The sequence below is a fragment of the Vigna unguiculata genome, chromosome 4, assembly GCF_037176805.1.
Source record: "Vigna unguiculata cultivar grain cowpea cultivar isolate G323 ecotype 2 chromosome 4, ASM3717680v1, whole genome shotgun sequence".
Classification (NCBI taxonomy): domain Eukaryota; kingdom Viridiplantae; phylum Streptophyta; class Magnoliopsida; order Fabales; family Fabaceae; genus Vigna; species Vigna unguiculata.
The window spans coordinates 39,312,766-39,330,953 of NC_140795.1; the positions used below are offsets into that span (position 1 = coordinate 39,312,766).

The window sequence follows — 18,188 nt, forward strand, 5'->3', positions numbered from 1 at the left end:
TGGGTTGAAAATGCTTATTTCTTTGAAGTGGTCTTTACATAACAATGCTAGATATATATACACGTAAACAATTTTAAAGTTAAACGTTCAGTTTTCTCATTACTTAACACTAAACACCTCTAATATATACATAAATCCATCAAAACTTACATGTATATAACTAACCCCTGCGACTTCGTTGAGCAGTGGGTGGTAATTTCTCTGATGGACCAGTAGGAAGCTTCGTTCCAGTCTCTTGTTCAATCCTCTTCTTGAGCTCCCTCAGTATACGAATCTGTCCAAGCTTCTCAGGAGACAACTTGTCCCAATAAATCCCTGCAGCAAAGATAATACGTTGGTTAGTCTTTTTTACAAATATCGGAAGTTATGAACATCCAACAAGGGAAAGAGAAACTGAAGCTACAGCATTCAAGGTTGACCACTTGTGCAGAAATTACATCTATGCAAGGGCATCTCAATGATTTACAGATTAATGGGTAAGAAAAAGACGTAAAGACAGATAGGTGGCATTGTTTCACCAACCTTGAGGCTTTGGAATAGTCGTGTGTGTGAAAATGACTTGTGTTGGAGTACAAATGATATCCACTGGTACGTCGTGGATTAATAGTTTTTCAACTGGAATGTCGTCCACCAATTGGCAGTCATGCACTGCAACGGTTGTTCTCAATGTGTTACATACAAAAGAAGACAAATTGTAAATTTTACACAAGGAAAGAATAAAAAGGTAATGAATAGGGCTGCACATTACAATATGGTATGGAGGAACTCATTAGTGATTATATTGCACTAAATTCAATTAACAAGTCAGCATTAGTGCAAGGAAACTACGTTTTGCAACCCAAATATGTTCGACCCAAATAAACCTTTATAAATAAAAGAGGCTAGAGAATCATGTGTGGAAACAGAAATAATATCAAGCATACAGGGTATATAATTCTTTTAAAAGAAAAGTGTTTTTCTTAAAAGAGGTTACATAACCAACTTGTGTCATAACCATGTTTTAAAATTGAAATATGAAATAAGTATGAGTGTTATACATGCAGGTACTTCAACAGTTGAAATTGTGTTTTCAAAATGTCCGAGAGAAAATTTTAAAATGACGGGCTCACAAAAGTGGTAAAGGCAGGTTAGGAACCAAAACTACCTGAGGTAACAACTGGTGTTGAATCGTCGATGGCTCCCATGTACCTCAGCATACCGTATTCAAGTTCCGCAAATCCCTGCAGTTGAATCTTATTAGTTGAAGGAACACTCAAATTCAAAAGTCCATTAATAGATTAAAAGGTCCCTCAAGGCTCACGCATACCACTCAGAGGAAAGTAGGGATTTTTTGTTTCACGGGAAGCTTTGAAACTAGACTGAGGTTGGTTTCCTTCCAGAGGTATATTTCATGGGCAAGAAGTTTCATGATATGTAAGCAAATAGAAGGTCAAAACTTTTAAACGCAAGATCAATACAGGTTGCCAAGCATTAAAAATCTAATTTTGTAGTTCTAGACTTTTAATTGATAAGTGAACAAAAAGATTAAACATGGCCATAATAAAATTCAAAGACATGTAAATTTACCTCTCCCTTTCCCAATCGAGCCCCTGTCCTTGGGTCAACAGCAACTGATCCAATAACAATAAGATCTACCTTTATCTTTTCATCTAACCCAATCGGTCGTCCATGCTTGGCAACACCAACAGAAGTGCAGGCTTCCTTCATAGTATCCAAAGTTAACATACTGGATTCAAGAACCGAGAAGAAACCTGTTCTCAAACGAGGTTGAGGAGTCAACAACTTCTTCCCATCTGCGAAATATGTTGAAGATATACAGTTAGAAGGAAACTAGAGGAGAAGATAAGAACCTCGAGTCTTGAATTAACTAAATTCTTAAAGTCTTATTTTATTATTATAATTTTATAAAATTGATCACAAATTCTGCTTTAGCCAGTTCAAGTTTCTTAATGTTATTCACATTATGCTCAATTTAGATAATAAAGGACCAGTAAAGAATTAGTCTAACACTCTCACTTATCAAAATAATAAGGCAAATCAAGAGTAAAGATGGCAGGCAATCACAATCACCAAAAGGCAGGTATGTCAAACTTAACAAAGTGAAATATAACACTTTCAGTAAAAAAAATGTACACAGTAAAAGACCGTCATGACCATAGATATCTTAAATGCATAACCATAAAAAGTTTTACCTGACCTACTAACAAAAATACTGAGTGTTACAGGAAAATCCATCTTTTAAGGATTCTAAAATTTACATCAAATTATCGATTTCTGTATTGATTTAGAATCCATATGGTCAGACATACAGTACGCTAGCAGGAGCCTTCAATGTCACAAGATCTTACATGTCCTGATAACTTAGGATTAGATACACAATGTTGTCCACATAACGAGGATTCTCAAATGATTACTAATAAAAATAAAACCTGAAATGTGAAGTTCAGTCACTGACATCTAAGCCAGACCTTCACAACTCTTTCACGCCACATTAATATTACTAAAAAAATAATAGTGTCAATGTATTCTACTCAACAATTTTTTATAAAAGCCTCACTTTTAAAGGCAAAACTAATAGTAGCTTACTGCAAAAAGGGATATACTGATTTACAATGACAATTAATAACCCATACTGATTATCATTCACTTTTAGCTACACCGTACTAATACTACGTTTAGATGGAACAGTTCAGGTTCAGGAAGATGCTCCTGAGCTTACATGATGCAATCCACTAGCTGTCAAGCAGTCATGCATGCAACAACTTCTACCAACTAACTGTCAAGCAGGTTTATTTTTTCTTTTGATATTCTTCACTTAGAATGATGCAACATTTAGACTACTCTTGCAGTCACAACAATAGCAATTGATCAACACCTGAGATTAACATGACAAAATTTAAAACTGAGCCACCGATATTGAGAAGTAGCTAAATGTGCGGTTCTGTATGACTACACAAGCGAGTTTCTAGTAGCATTATTCTTCCACTTTTCATGAGCATATATCTTTCTAAAACCTTTTCATTTCTTGTTATTTCTCACTTATCTACAATCCCTTCAAACTCAGAAAAAATGCAACAAAACCAATGAGGCGTCAACCACACAGCACCACACACAAAAGAAACTTGAACATTCCCCTCCCCACTCAGCGCCACTCAAAACCAATGTTCATAAATAGCATTACCCTCCCCACTCAGCACCACACACAAAAGAAACACCAAATGAAGTATCAGACCTGAAAGAGTGAGAAACCTGACTTGTTTCTGAGGAGAATCTGGATTAACCTTTACACATTGAGCAACTTGAAAAACATCTAGCTCCCTCATCTGCCAAAACCCACATCAAACAGTTCAATTAACCCATTTCAAATCCAGGGTAACTTTGATATGTTTTTTCACTTAACAAGTTTTCTTATGGAAGCTAAAGCTCCTCATATCAATCTCATTCATTTCATTTCGTACTATACTACTTCAAAAAAAGATGTCATTTCATTCAATCTCCTGTTATCTTATCAGATTATATTGAAGTTTATTTAATTTTCCCTTCATCTTGTCTCCTCTATTTATAAAAAAGCTTATTCTTATCCAATCATGCCCTGCTCTTTCATTAAGCGGGTTCTTCACTTTCCATTATAAAATGAATACCTTTTGAGCAGCGACGGGAGCCCCAACGAAATTGGGAATGCGATGGTGAACAGGTCGAGGGTTGTTGGCAAAATTGCGGGCCTCCATCATGTCCCATATCCTCTTTCGGATTACCCATTTCCAGGCCTTCGGGTCAGCGGCTTCCGCCATGGCTCGCCGGGCCTCCGCGTCGAGCGCCAGCCGCTCCGCCTCGTACGCCGCCGCGTCGAAGGGCTGGTTATTCTTGTGTGTTCTGGCAGCTTCCACCTTGAAGCACCGGCGAGGATGCGTGGAGAAGGAAAAGGTGCAGAGAGAGGGAGCCTTGAAGGGGTTGGTTGTGAGCATAAATGGATGTGATAAGCGGAAAGCTTCCATTTTATTACCAAACGTTTCGGTTTGATTTGAAACTATGCTTTGCTCCGGTTACAAGTGTACATATCAAAAAAAAAAAAAACTAAAATATGACGAAAAAAAACCCACTATTATATTTTCCTAAAAAAAAAATAGAAGACTTAGTTTCATTTCATCGTGTAGTTAAAAATACTTTGATCTTCATTCTTATAAAAAAATCTTATTTTAATTATACCGGATGAATTTTTTATTTTTTAAATCCTTACATATAATTTTACTACTTATTAATCTTTACGCCATAATTAAAATATATGTAAATAAAAATATGACTAAGATACAATGTTATCGGATAATGAAAAATAGCAGCAACTCCAAAAATCTTTATAAAATTATAACTGAACCATAATGGAAATATTATAGTAAATAAAATATAATACCATTACATAAACTTTTAATCTTGAGTTGATCCTAAAATTTTTTGAATGACATTGTTGGTCACTTGTGAGCTGATATAGCTAAAACAACTCTTCAAAGAATTTCAATTTGAAGAAAATTCCCAAATACATGTGAATTGTAATTTCATAGCAAAATTGGAATCTAGATATATCACTGCTAGATTTGTCAAATTGGATGACAATGTATCCAACCCGGCCACGTCTATGAGATGTTCTCGAAGTATCATGACCATTGGTCATTATTATTGCTGGAAAATAAGTATAGTTTCTTCAAAATAATTATAGTTGTTAAAATAAATAGTCTTAAAGGAGATTCATTTTCCTAGGAGCATGCTTTAGATCTAGTTCCTAGAAGCATGTTTTAGTCCTAGTTCCTAGGAGCATCTTCTAGAATTCTCCTATTTCCTCTCATCCATTGTATCTCATGTACTATAAATATTGAAACCTAAGAGGAGAGAACACACACTCTCAAATTCACTGTAAAATCTTCTTTTCTTTAATTTCAAGTTGGTATCAGAGCGGGTGGATCCCGCTCTGCCTGTCTTTGTCAAAGGACTGGTCTTTCGTCGTCCGTCGTCCGCCACTGTCTGCCATCGGCCGCCGCCGTATTTTTGCCATCCAGCACCTGGGTTCGAGTCGCCTCGAGGAGCGCAATCCAACCCCGGTGGTCGCGCCTCCGTTCGCTGCTTCACGCGCCGTTCAACGCCGCTGCTTCCATAGGCGCGTGGGTCTCACGCGCCGCTGTCCCGTCGCCGGATCATCTCCAGACCACCTTCGTCTGACTCGTCAGAGCACCTCCACCAGCTACTGTCAACTTATCATGTCTTCAAGGAGTATTCCATCTTTTTCGGGCACTACTTCCATAATTTTGGAAAAATTAAATGGAAAAAATTACTTGTCTTGGTCTGCATCTGTGGAACTTTGGTTCCTTGGTCAAGGGTTTCATGATCATTTGGAAGAAGATGGAAGCTCAGTGCCACAAGATCAAATTCAGCAATGGAAGAAAACTGATTTTCAGCTTTGTGCTCTACTTTGGCAATCAGTAGAGCCTAATATTTTGAGTACGCTTAGGGCCTTTAAAACATGTCATTCTTTTTGGAAGAAGGCCCAAAATATATTCACAAATGATATCCAACGGCTCTACGATTCGGCTAATCGACTATCTTCTTTAAAGCAATCTGACAATGATATGGTAACTTTTATGGCTGAAGCTCAATCTGCTGTCGAGGAATTAAAGGTGTTCTTAGAAGTGGACTCATTAGAAGAAATAAAAGGAAAGTTGGATAAGTTTTACATGGTTATGATTCTTCGAGCAATGAATCCAGAATTTAATCATATTAGGGATCAAATTCTAACTAGTCAAGAAGTCCCTTCTATAGAGAACCTGATAACACATCTCCTTCGGGTTCCATCCCTTAAGCATAGAAATGTCCAAGAGAATGTTGAGTCTTCTACTATGATTTCATTTCGTGGTAAAGGAAATCGTGGTGCTAGAGGAGGGCGTGGTGCTAGAGGGCGTCCCCAATGCACATATTGTAAAAGAATGGGCCACACTCAAGAGAATTGCTACTCACTACATGGCTTTCCTGGAAAGACAGCCAATATTTCCAAAGCTGAAAGTTCTGAGACAAAATTCTCTGAAGAAGAATATCAGAAATATTTAAAGTTGAAATCCAGCAACCTAGCTTAATCATCTACAACTCCTAGTTTGTCAACTGCCTGCATTTCACAATCTACGGAGAGTCACAACCCATGGATTATTGACTCAGGTGCATCTGATCATATTTCTGGTAATATCTCCTTGTTCTCCTCTCTCTCCTTTCCTAAAACATCTCATTTCATAACCCTTGCTAATGGATCCAAAGTAGCTTCCAAAGGAATTGGTCAAGTTTCTCTTTCTCCTTCTTTGAACTTAAAATTTGTTCTTTTCGTTCCTGAGTGTCCCTTTAGTCTCATCTCTTTAAGTCAATTAACAAAATCATTAAATTGTTCAGTAACCTTTGATGCCAACTTTTTTGTCATACAGGAACGTGGTACAGGTCGTATGATTGGCGAAGGACATGAATCTAGAGGCCTTTATTACCTTGGTTCTAGCCCATCTATATCTTGTGTTGCTTCATCTCCTAAATTGCTACATGACCGCTTAGGACATCCTCATTTGACGAAACTAAAGAAGATGGTCCCTGAACTCAATAGTCTCCAAACTTTGGAATGTGAATCATGTCAATTAGGGAAACATGTGAGGTCTTCTTTTCCTAAACATTCTGAATCTAGATGTGATTCTGTTTTTTCTATTATCCATTCTGACATTTGGGGGCCAAGTCGTGTGTCATCTTTTGGCTTCAGATATTTTGTTACTTTTATTGATGAGTTTTCTAGATGTACCTGGATTTATTTAATGAAGGATCGTTCTGAACTTTTGCAAATTTTTATATCCTTTTTAAATGAAATTCGAAATCAATTTGGGAGAATAATCAAAATTTTCAGAAGCGATAATGCTAAAGAATATTTTTCCTTTGAATTATCCAAGCTCTTAAACTCACATGGCATTTTGCATCAGTCTACTTGCCCTCATACACCTCAACAAAATGGTATAGCAGAAAGGAAGAATAGACATCTAGTTGAAACTGCTCGTACCTTATTGCTTGGTGCAAATATGCTGATTCATTATTGGGGTGATGCTATCCTAACTGCATGTTATCTCATTAACAGGGTGCCTTCTTCTTCTCTTAAAAATAAAGTTCCTTATTCCATTCTATTTCCAAAAGAGCCTCTCTTTCATATCACTCCACGTGTTTTTGGTTGTGTATGTTTTGTCCATGACATGTCTCCAAGTCTAGACAAACTCTCAGCAAGATCTATCAAATGTGTTTTCTTAGGTTATTCTCGTCTTCAAAAAGGATATCGATGTTACTCTTCCGAGACCAAGAAGTACTACATGACTGCCCATGTCACCTTTGTTGAGCAATCTACCTTCTTCCCTACTGCTACTTGTGATTCAAATTCTATCCAACATGTTCTACCTATTCCCTTCTTTGAGTCTCCGGCCCAGATAGTCCAAAATACCGTACTCGATCCTAATGCGTCGTTGTCGCCACCCATTATTACTTATCAACACAGGAACCAAATGGCAGGACCAATACTCCAAGGTGAGTCCTCTTTTGAAGGTCATTCTCCATCATCACCTGGTACCACGACTCCTGATCATGATGATTTGAATTGGCCCATTGCCATCCGCAAAGGTACACGATCTACTCGAAATCCTCATCCTATTTACAATTTTCTTAGTTATCACAGGGTATCTCCTTCCTATTTCTCTTTTATTTCTTCTGTCTCTTCCATTACTATTCCTAAAATTGTGAAAGAAGCATTTGATCATCCTGGGTGGCGACAAGCCATGATTTCTGAAATGCAGGCTCTTGAACACAACAAAACATGGGAGTTAGTTCCTCTTCCTTCTGGGAAAAAGACAGTAGGTTGTCGCTGGGTCTATGCCATTAAAGTTGGACCCAACGGTGAAGTTGATCGACTTAAGGCACGATTGGTGGCCAAAGGATACACTCAAATCTATGGACTTGATTACAGCGGTAGTTTTTCACCAGTAGCCAAAATGACTACCGTCAAACTCTTTCTTGCAATGGCAGCCATTCGTCATTGGCCCCTTCATCAACTAGACATTAAAAATGTTTTTCTGCATGAAGATCTTGAAGAGGAAGTTTACATGGAGCAACCTCCTGGATTTGTTGCTCAGGGGGAGTCTGGTTTGGTTTGTAAGTTACGTCGCTCTCTCTATGGTCTCAAGCAATCTCCACGTGCTTGGTTCAGGAAATTCAGCCACATTGTTCAAAACTTTGGACTGAAACGCAGTGAGGCAGACCACTCTATTTTCTATTGCCTTACCTCTCCTGGAAAATGTGTGTACTTAATAGTGTACGTCGATGATATAGTGATCACAGGCGATGCTGGTAAAATCTCTCAGTTAAAAGAACACTTATGCCATAATTTTCAAATCAAGGATCTTGGAACTCTAAAATATTTTCTGGGTATAGAAGTAGCCCAGTCAAAGGAAGGAGTTGTAATTTCTCAAAGGAAATATGCTCTTGACATCCTTAAAGAGACAGGTATGATCGACTGTAAACCAGTGGATTGTCCCATGGATCCAAATCAGAAATTAATGGCAGAACAGGGAGAAGCTTTCTCTGATCCAGAAAGGTACAGAAGACTAGTTGGAAAACTTATTTATCTTACTATTACCAGACCAGATTTATCCTTTACAGTTGGTGTTGTGAGTCAATTCATGCAGAATCCGTCTATCGATCATTGGAATGCTGTCATTCGTATTCTAAGGTATCTTAAAAAAGCTTCAGGACAAGGACTACTTTATGAGGATAAAGGGAATACTCAAGTTTTTGGATATTGTGATGTTGATTGGGCTGGTTCTCCTATGGATAGACGTTCTACCACGGGATATTGTGTTTTTCTTGGAGGAAATATAGTCTCGTGGAAAAGTAAAAAGCAAAATGTTGTTGCACGATCATCCGCTGAAGCAGAGTATAGAGCAATAGCATCCCTAACATGTGAACTTATATGGGTTAAACAATTTCTACAAGAAATAGGTTTTTGCAACATTCAACCAATGAAGATGTATTGTGGTAATCAAGCTGCTCTCCACATCGCTTCTAATCCAGTGTTTCATGAAAGGACCAAACATATTGAAATTGATTGTCACTTTATTCGAGAAAAAATGATGACCAAAGAAATTTACACAGAATTTGTAGGATCAAATGAACAACTTGCAGATGTATTAACAAAATCCTTGAGAGGTCCTAGGATTGAATTTATATGTTCCAAGCTTGGCACATACAATTTGTATGCTCCAGCTTGAGGGGGAGTGTTAAAATAAATAGTCTTAAAGGAGATTCATTTTCCTAGAAGCATGCTCTAGATCTAGTTCCTAAAAGCATGCTTTAGTCCTAGTTCCTAGGAGCATGCTTTAGTTCTAGTTCCTAGGAGCATCTTCTAGAATTCTCCTCTTTCCTCTCATCCATTGTATCTCATGTACTATAAATATTGAAACCTAAGAGGAGAGAACACACACTCTCAAATTCACTATAAAATATTCTTCTCTTTAATTTCAAGTATAGTCAAAGTAGAGAAGTAGAAAAAAAAAAGACTTGGAGACGGCCGACGTGGCTAACGGTGAAGGCTGGAGTTGGCGACCGGCGGTGGGGACTGGCAACAGCAGCTGATGACAGTAGTGAGTGACAGTGATTGTAGTTGCGGTAGTACTGTGGTGAAGGAAGGAGTGTTGTTTTATTTCTAAAGAAAAGGAAAGAAAACTTTATGGGGTAAAGAAAACTTTACTGCAGTAACTTAAGTAAATTAAGTAAAAGATAAAAACAGGGTAAAATAGTGATAATGGTCAGAAATATGTGTAGGTTTGTTTAAATAAAAAATTTAGTGGGTCAGGCTCAATTTGCTAAAGACTAAAAGGCAAAGATCAAATTAAAGTTTCTGCTCATCTTTTTCTCACCATGCCACCACTGTAAACCACCACCATTTTGCACATTTCTTCTCTTCTGTTCAAGATTTGGGTTCTTATTTTTTTATCCGATTTTTTGTCATAATTGCTACGCCACCGTCATCCATCATGCCAAAAGCAACCGTCATGAAAAATTTGATTTGCCTCCGCCTTATTATGGTGGCAGACCGAAAAACCAATACTGATTTCCGCCATGACCGAAATTCAATAACACTTCTAGGATATCAATAATTATAATATTTATTGTGATGACAATAAAGAAGTGATAGTGTTAACGGTTATAATAAAAGTATAATAATAGTTTTACAATAAATATAGTGATATAAAGACAACAATTATAATTATAGTTAATAATAATGAAAGTAATATATATAAAAACAATGACAATAATAATAAAAACAAGAATAATAAAACAATGTCAACTATTTAATTGTTTTTTAACTCATTTTCCTTGAATATTACATTAAAAATGGAAATAAACAATTCGGTAAGGAAGTGTATGTGCATCCAAGTATTAATTGACCACATGATACAACAGTCCTTTTATCTTGTCTACAAGCTCCTTGTCACCAAACAGTCTTTGAAAAGTAATATTATAAAATTTAACAAACTGACGATAGTTTTTTAAATAGATGACATACATTTTTTTAAAATATATGGATTAAACTTACCATATATAACAGTTCATAATTGAAGCAGCGTATAACTATTTTAATATACCAATCCATAAACATTTTTCTCTTCAAATACAAAATAATAAACCTGAGAACTCCTCCCATGCACGGATGAACCATTAAATCACAAAGACATATACCAGAAATGAATGGAAGAAGACTGATTAGATGCTATCCTTTACTTTCATAAACTCATCAATGGTGTAAATTAGCAAAGACTGCATATAACAAGAGGTCCTTTTATTTACTTAATGAGAATTTTACATTCCTTCATTGAAGGTTGAGTTGGAAAGGGATAAGAAAGATTATATGAGAATCTAAAGGAAGGGAAATAATGAAAATGTTCTCAATCCTTGAACATGCAAGGAAGAAGGAAAGGGAAGAAAAGGGTAGGACATGAAAGAGAGATACAAAGTGCAGATAGGAATAAATAAACCAGAAACAAAAATGTAGTTTCCACTTAGCTGGACAAGAAAATTGAAATGGATTTTGAGAATACAACAGAAAGGCCTACTTAGCCTGAATTACAGAACATATACAACAATCATGATAAGAACAACCATAAGAGAATCCCTCAACTCTGAAGAAGTAGTAACTTAACTTCTCTCTCTCTTTCTTTTCTATTCTTCAAAGGCTACATCCATCTGCAATAATAAAGCTTGCCCCACTACTTTATGTTAGCAACCTAAAAATCTAGTAGAGGCAAATGAGAAGAGAAATGATTCGAAGTGAAAAAGTAGTGCAAGTTTTATCAGTAAATTAGCAAGCAAAGAGACCATTACAATGACAATGAGGGTGACATAATCAGCATAAAAATTATCCTTCCCAAATTCAGAACCTAATATGCTTAGCAAGTAGCAACTATAAATCAATTTTCCTTCAGTTCTTATGCTCAGATATTCTGCAACTGGGAAAAGGAGATACGGACAACCGATCCAGAAAGTGGACTTGCATGTTTGCACACAAGGGCTTCAGTAGCCTGTTCCTCAGTGTCAAATTGAACAAGTGCCTGTTTTTTAGCATTCATCTCAAACACTTTGCAGTTGACAATGTTACCATGTTCCTCCAAAAGGCTTACAATCTCATCTTCAGTTATGTCTTGTGGGAGGGTGGACAAGTGGATCATTTTTGTCGGGGAGCAGCAATACCGATAGTTCTTTGCAGCATTTCGGTTGAATCGATTGAGATTTGAATTGACATACTCGTGTGTATCAGCACCTTGGGATATGTTTGCATACTTTGAATAGTTGACTTCCAATCGCTTCCCAAACAACATGGCTCCCTGTTTTCCAAATTCAAAGGTTTTAGTGAGTAGCTCAAAGCTAGAGTTGAAAAGTGCCTGATTAAATTGCAGGCAGCAACTATGGAGAATAAATACATCAAATAAACACAAATATTTGGTAGACAACTAGAGGATCTATATTCAATGTAACGTGCACTAGCACCTGCATAAAATCTCGATTCAATTGGCTAGGAATCCAGTTTTAATCAAAATTTAATTAAGCACTTACTGAATAAGCACTTGTGTATAAGTTGTTTCAACAATAAAATATGAATATGGTTGAATTGTTTCCGAGTAAGTTCCAAAGAAGAAGACTAGTAAGCATAATATCTTATTGCATGAACAACAAATACAATGAATCTACAGGCACAATAATAACATTTCATGTTAGTGAAGATATCACAAGATCTAGTTAAAGATATATATAACCAGCAAGGTGACAAGAAACAAACCTTCAGAAAATGTACTGCTAATTCAGCCTGGAAACCATCCCCCATCTGGATAAGTGCATGGTCAGGCTTATTTCGGAGTAGTTTAATTCTGACAATGTTCCCATAAATGGAGAACAAATTGAATAGTTTATCTTCGTCTATTCTCTGAATAAAAACAAATTACACGCCAAATATAATTTAAAAAAGTGTAGAGAACTTTATGGAAAAAGGGAAGAGAGATCAAGGCAATGTACTTACATCAGGACTGAGATTCGCAACAAGAATCGTACACCTTTCATTTGTTCCAGTTATGCCAGGAGGCAAACCTCCCCCAAAGGCAGCTGCAATTGCAGCAGCATTGGCCATCTAAAATTCAAAAACAAGTTAGCACGCCTGATTGATGTTGGCATATTTTATGTCCAGAATGGCTTAGAATCAAAATCAACCGAGCTTAAAATAACAATTAATTTTTTTTCCAAACAATTAAGCTAAGCCAAACATGCTTTAAAAATATATGGGAAGAAAAATTCATTCAAGTGATGCATATCAACGCTCAACTAATAAAGAAAAAACCCATAACAACAGGTTCATAATATAATGACTGTCATTTATCACAAAAAAGGACGAAAATACCAAGCTGATCACATAGCAGAAAGGCCAACAAACATTTTCAGTGAAACTTTCGAAAAAAATTAAATAAAATATGAAGCCCCATGGGAAATTACTTTGCTAAAGATCAGTAAACTCAAATTCTCACCTTTTGTAGGGTGCAGTTATGAAACCAAGTATTTACCACATTTTTAGATTTTAAAATATCTATATAGTAAAAAGAGATCAACCACTAATCCGCTAGACATTTATAATGCTACTTTTCACAAGATGTAAATTGATGATAAGTTGATAACTTCATCGTATATTCCACTGCAAATCACTAATCGCAAAAGAGACATCAACTTGACTTGAAAAATATCCACCTGTGAGAATCCAGCTGCAAAAAGAAAACAAAAATATTAGTTATACAAAGAAATAAAACAATAACAAACAAAGCAAACCAACCAAAGCAACTTAAAATATTTAGCACCTGTCCTTGCTCCAGAATACATGCCTCCTGCATCACCATATCCAGGCTATCTCATAGAATATGAAAGATGAAGTGAAAGAAACAGATTAGTTAAGGATTTGACAAAGATCAACAAGATTTGATTCAGAAATAAACAAGTGACAAACAACATACTTGTGAAGATCGACCTTTCTGTTCAGTAGGCAGATTTGGGTTCGTGAAGTCCCTGTGGAGCATGAGGGATAAACTCATTATAATAATTACAATGTTATAAAAGAGACAATGTTTAAAAGGACTACAAATAAAGAACCAATTGAATCACACCTTGAACGATCATTATTGTAGTTCACTTGTAGTTCATCAAGGCTGCAATGAACATGAATTATTATCCAACCATAAATAAATAAAGGCAAGGCAGAAAGATGGGGGATGCAAGATTAATCCGCAGCATAGAAGAATAACACAAGTCACTAAACCCAAAAATGACAATGGGATGAAATTGCTGAGATTAATTTAACTTACTTTGAGTATTGAATGTCCAACTGACAACAACCATCATAGATATTGCGTCCCTATAAATTGTCAGAAGTACAATCATCAAATATAAAAATATATCGCCAGAAATTAACAAGCCAAGTAATGCCACAAACTCCATGTAAATGCAAAACAACCTGTAGTGTACTTCTGGCAGCAACAGCACTTTGACGGGATTGATACTGGATGAGAGCCTGAAAGCCTACACAGTTTTTAAACACGAGATGAAACCAGTAATAAAACACATGCACAGAACATCAACCAATTAAATATGATAGGAAGACAATCTTCTTCCTTAAAAAAAATGCAGTGATGGTCCTTGTTCCTCAATAGCCATATCTTATAACAGGGTATATGTATACTGTGTGAAAAGCAAAAAAAGAAATGACACTGACACATTGAAAAACGAAAAACTTAATTTCATTCATATCAACGAACTCATTGTCCTATTTATCTACCAAACATATATTTACATAATGCAAAAGAAATTATTACATGAACCAAATATCCTCTATTCAATTCAATCCATTTAGGCCCCCCAAGACAAAAAGAAAATCTTAAAAGGAAAAGAAAGAGAGAGGAAGAAATCTGAGAGAATCTGACCAGCTGACTTCTGAAAGGTTACAATCTTTTCCACAAATCCATGGGGAGAAAACACTTGATGTAGCACATCCGCTGTTATAGGATACAGCATGTGATGAACTGTAACTAAGAGAATTCGATTTGGCTGTGCATCCAGAGAGTTGCCGACAGCAGACAGCATAGAGAAAGAGAAGAGAGAGAGAGAAAGGAGAATAAATAGAGAAGTTCGTGATAAAGAGAAAGAAAACTACAGAACAAAAGAAATCAACACTATACTTATTGCAATACAAAGTCTGAGAACAATATACATGTATATTATGGGGACAGAACATCGCATAAATATAAAGAATACAAATGGTAAATGAAAAAGGGTTGGTAAATATTAAGTTTTTGCCACAAAAAACCAGTTGAGGCATATATTTTCCATTTAAAGAAAAAAAAAACACAAAAAACCAACCTCATCCTCTCGTGCTTGATTTTGATCCATTGTAGTTAGTTCTTGATGTGAGGAAAACTGGACATAAACATTTCTCCCCCTACAATAAAACAATAAGATAACTATGAAAAGAATAATAATTTCTTAGAAGCAATCGAAACTAATAATGCTTTGTAAATCTCTTAACAAGACATCCAATATCAAGTTATCAAAATACTACCTTTGTTCCAATATATAACAACAAAATACGTAATCCATCAAGACCAACAAAAAAAATTGAATACCCACCACCCCCGTAAATGGCTTCAGTAAAGGTTAATGGTTATATTTAATTATATTACTCATAACTCAAGGGATAATTGTTTTAACCAGTGGCTGACTTGTATTGCTAATAGGCCAATATATAAGAACAAAATACGTAATCCATCAAGACCAACAAAAAAGTTGAATACCCACCACCCCGTAAATGGCTTCAGTAAAGGTTAATGGTTATATTTAATTATATTACTCATAACTCAAGGGATAATTGTTTTAACCAGTGGCTGATTTGTATTGCTAATAGGTCAATGAATGCATCTACTTTGTTGGGAAATGAGTCAATGTCTCATTAATAGACTTCATACATGAATTAAGGATATAAAAGACAGTTACCAATTAATAAAGTTGAAAGTGGGTTCTTATTCTTATAAATAGGACAAGAGGTAGTTGTATTCAAGTCAACCACAACAAATTCAAAAGTGAAAAGATAATCTATTTGTACCTTATGCTTGGCTGAACATTTGAATAAAACTGTAAAGCATTAACTGCAGAAGGAATATCTTGCATTTGAAGAAGTGCCTATAAGAGCAATAGATTATACAAATAAAAAAAATGATGAAACAAAACAGCCTAGATTTCCCAGAATCTAAGGAAAACAGAAAAAATTATTTGGAAATAAGAATACCAACCTGATTTTTTGCACGCAACATAACAAGCTTTGTTATAACTCCAAAAGGCTGAAATAGCTGAAGCAAATCATTCTGCAACCACATGAGTTATGACTTATAAATCACTTGATAAATTTAAACTCGGCAGAAAATGGGAAAGAATTGTTCATTCAAATCATCTTTGATAAATAAAATAGTAAACATAAAAAAAAAGAAAAAAGTATTGGTTGTTGGCGGCAATTACTTTATGACTCATGGAATACGGTGACTATAACTCAATAAGCAATTTTAGAAAATGTTATTATACACTTTCCGGTTGTCAGTAATGCACAGTAACCAAACATCCTTGTATTCTACCACAGGCTGGCATCTAGACTTCTGTTTGCTGTGGTGTGGATTTTTGTAAATCCCTCTTTCATTTAAAAAGTATTCCAAAATCAACTTTTTTCCCTTTTTTCGTGACCTGATATCCAAAGCCCTCTCAAAAGGTTTTACTGTTTAATTTGGATTGTAGTACTCAACAGATCAGTAATAGTAATTTAGATTACGATCGCAAAAAGTCACTTCATATCAGAAATTATTAACGCAAATTCTGAAATCAATGTTCATTTCATTTTACATTTCCCTACTGATAGGTGTGTCTAGGTGTCTGTAATATTCAGATAATACTAAACTAGAAGAAATATAGAGTGCCGTGGCAACACAACAAATAATGTATAACTGTTTCTGAAACGAACTATGCAAAGATTTACAGTTAACTACATGTTATTACCAGAAGTTTCGTTACTGACATGATCTTGCAGCTTCCTTTTATAAATATAGCTACTAATGTTGAATACAAGTACTTTTTAGTTAATACTGTCCAACATCGTTTGATATACCCACTACCTAAGTTAGCAGGTTCAGTTAGCAAGGAACGGTTGTTTTACCACTAAAGAGATCCAAAGTATGGCAAACAAAACCTGTTATAATCAATAACTGAAACGGAAATTGTAGAACTAATTACAAAAACGGCTATTGTCACTTTCTTTCCCGGACGAGTCAATATTACAGAAGTTACTATTCTGGCCATGACAGCGCCGAAGCTCATGCAACTATGCAATGTTAAAGCAATGACATGATCATATAACAAAAACAAGTAACAACAGAACACAGACACAAGAAAGAGTAAGAATGAGGAGAAATAATTTACTTCAGATATCTCATGTCCCACATTTCGAACGTGAATGACCTTGGAAGGTTCAGCCATTGCAAATTACCTAAGCAAAACACAAATAACAAAAAAGGAAATAAAAATTAAAATAAAAAAGAAACATACAACCAATATATCTGCATCTTCTCTTCTGTTTGCATTCCAATTTGAACATGCAACAAAACGTTCCCACTAAGAAGCTCGAGATTCATTTGCTATGAAAAACCAAATTCACAGCAAATCAAGATTCAGGCGGAAAAAAAAAATTGGGGTTTTCTGAAACCAAGTGCGAATCGCGTAAAAATCCAAACTTTATCTCCTACTCGATCGAACTCGTGAAAAACTCAGTTACCCAATTGAAGAGGTGAATCTGGGAGTGAGTAGAACAAAAAGTAATATACAAAATAAAATGCCACGCGGCAAAAGGGTATCTTCGAATCACATAAAGGAGCACAAAAAAGTTTCTCAAAATCGCGTCACGATGGCACGGGCTGCAAATCGTACAAAATGGAAAGCTAACACTCAGAAGCAGAGAGAGAGAGAGAGAGAGAGAGAGAGAGAAAGAACTTGCCTCGAGAGAGTGAGTGAGAGAAGAAGGAAAGAGAAGAGAGAGAAGAAAGTTGATTACAGAAGGTGCAAACGGTGTCGTGAATTTCTTGCCCTACGTATGTAATCATTTTTAAGCCCAAAACATAGGAACTCAATGATCCAACAATGTTACATATTTTTAATCTAATTTTTGAATTGTTTTCTATAAATTTAACTTTAGTACAAAATTATTTATAACAATAGTTTATTATGTGAATATTAATATTCATAAGAATGTAAACAAGAAAAAAAAAACCTACCAGAAAACAATCTTATGTGGGTTGCATTCGACAAACATCAAACATTTATAAAGTAAATTTTCGATTAATTTCCTAAAATTGCAATTATCACTCAAATTGTAATTTAAAATTAAAAAAATAATAAAAATAGTTCATAAAGTGTATATTAGTGATTAATATTTTTTAAATCGTAACGTAAGATAAAAATATAGTCTCTAAAATAAGCCATCAGACATAAATTTATTGAATGAATTATATATTTATTTCTTAAAATTA

At 35.4% G+C, this 18,188-nt stretch overlaps 2 protein-coding genes and 1 pseudogene across 2 annotated transcripts; 1 reads left to right on the forward strand and 2 right to left on the reverse strand.

The window, feature by feature from the left end:
* On the reverse strand, positions 1–4,034 carry COG0212 (NagB/RpiA/CoA transferase-like superfamily protein). Its single transcript, XM_028067536.2, has 6 exons — positions 3,642–4,034; positions 3,233–3,323; positions 1,567–1,793; positions 1,145–1,220; positions 523–648; positions 1–315 (listed from the first exon to the last, which is right to left on the reverse strand). The coding sequence occupies exons 1-6, from the start codon at positions 3,993–3,995 to the stop codon at positions 161–163; spliced, it is 1,029 nt and encodes a 342-aa protein (XP_027923337.2). The 5' UTR covers positions 3,996–4,034; the 3' UTR covers positions 1–160.
* Positions 4,035–8,480: 4,446 nt separating this feature from the next.
* On the forward strand, positions 8,481–9,312 carry LOC146887143 (secreted RxLR effector protein 161 pseudogene; annotated as a pseudogene).
* A 1,761-nt stretch (positions 9,313–11,073) lies between these two features.
* Positions 11,074–17,795, reverse strand: LOC114182198 (polypyrimidine tract-binding protein homolog 3-like). The gene is made up of 15 exons (XM_028068997.2): positions 17,657–17,795; positions 17,086–17,152; positions 15,915–15,986; positions 15,728–15,804; positions 14,989–15,067; positions 14,553–14,676; positions 14,087–14,151; positions 13,938–13,987; positions 13,740–13,781; positions 13,590–13,641; positions 13,437–13,482; positions 13,330–13,343; positions 12,614–12,721; positions 12,377–12,520; positions 11,074–11,924 (listed from the first exon to the last, which is right to left on the reverse strand). Exons 2-15 carry the CDS (start codon positions 17,140–17,142, stop codon positions 11,535–11,537), a joined length of 1,320 nt encoding a protein of 439 aa, XP_027924798.1. The 5' UTR covers positions 17,143–17,152; positions 17,657–17,795; the 3' UTR covers positions 11,074–11,534.
* Between the last annotated feature and the right edge of the window lie 393 nt (positions 17,796–18,188).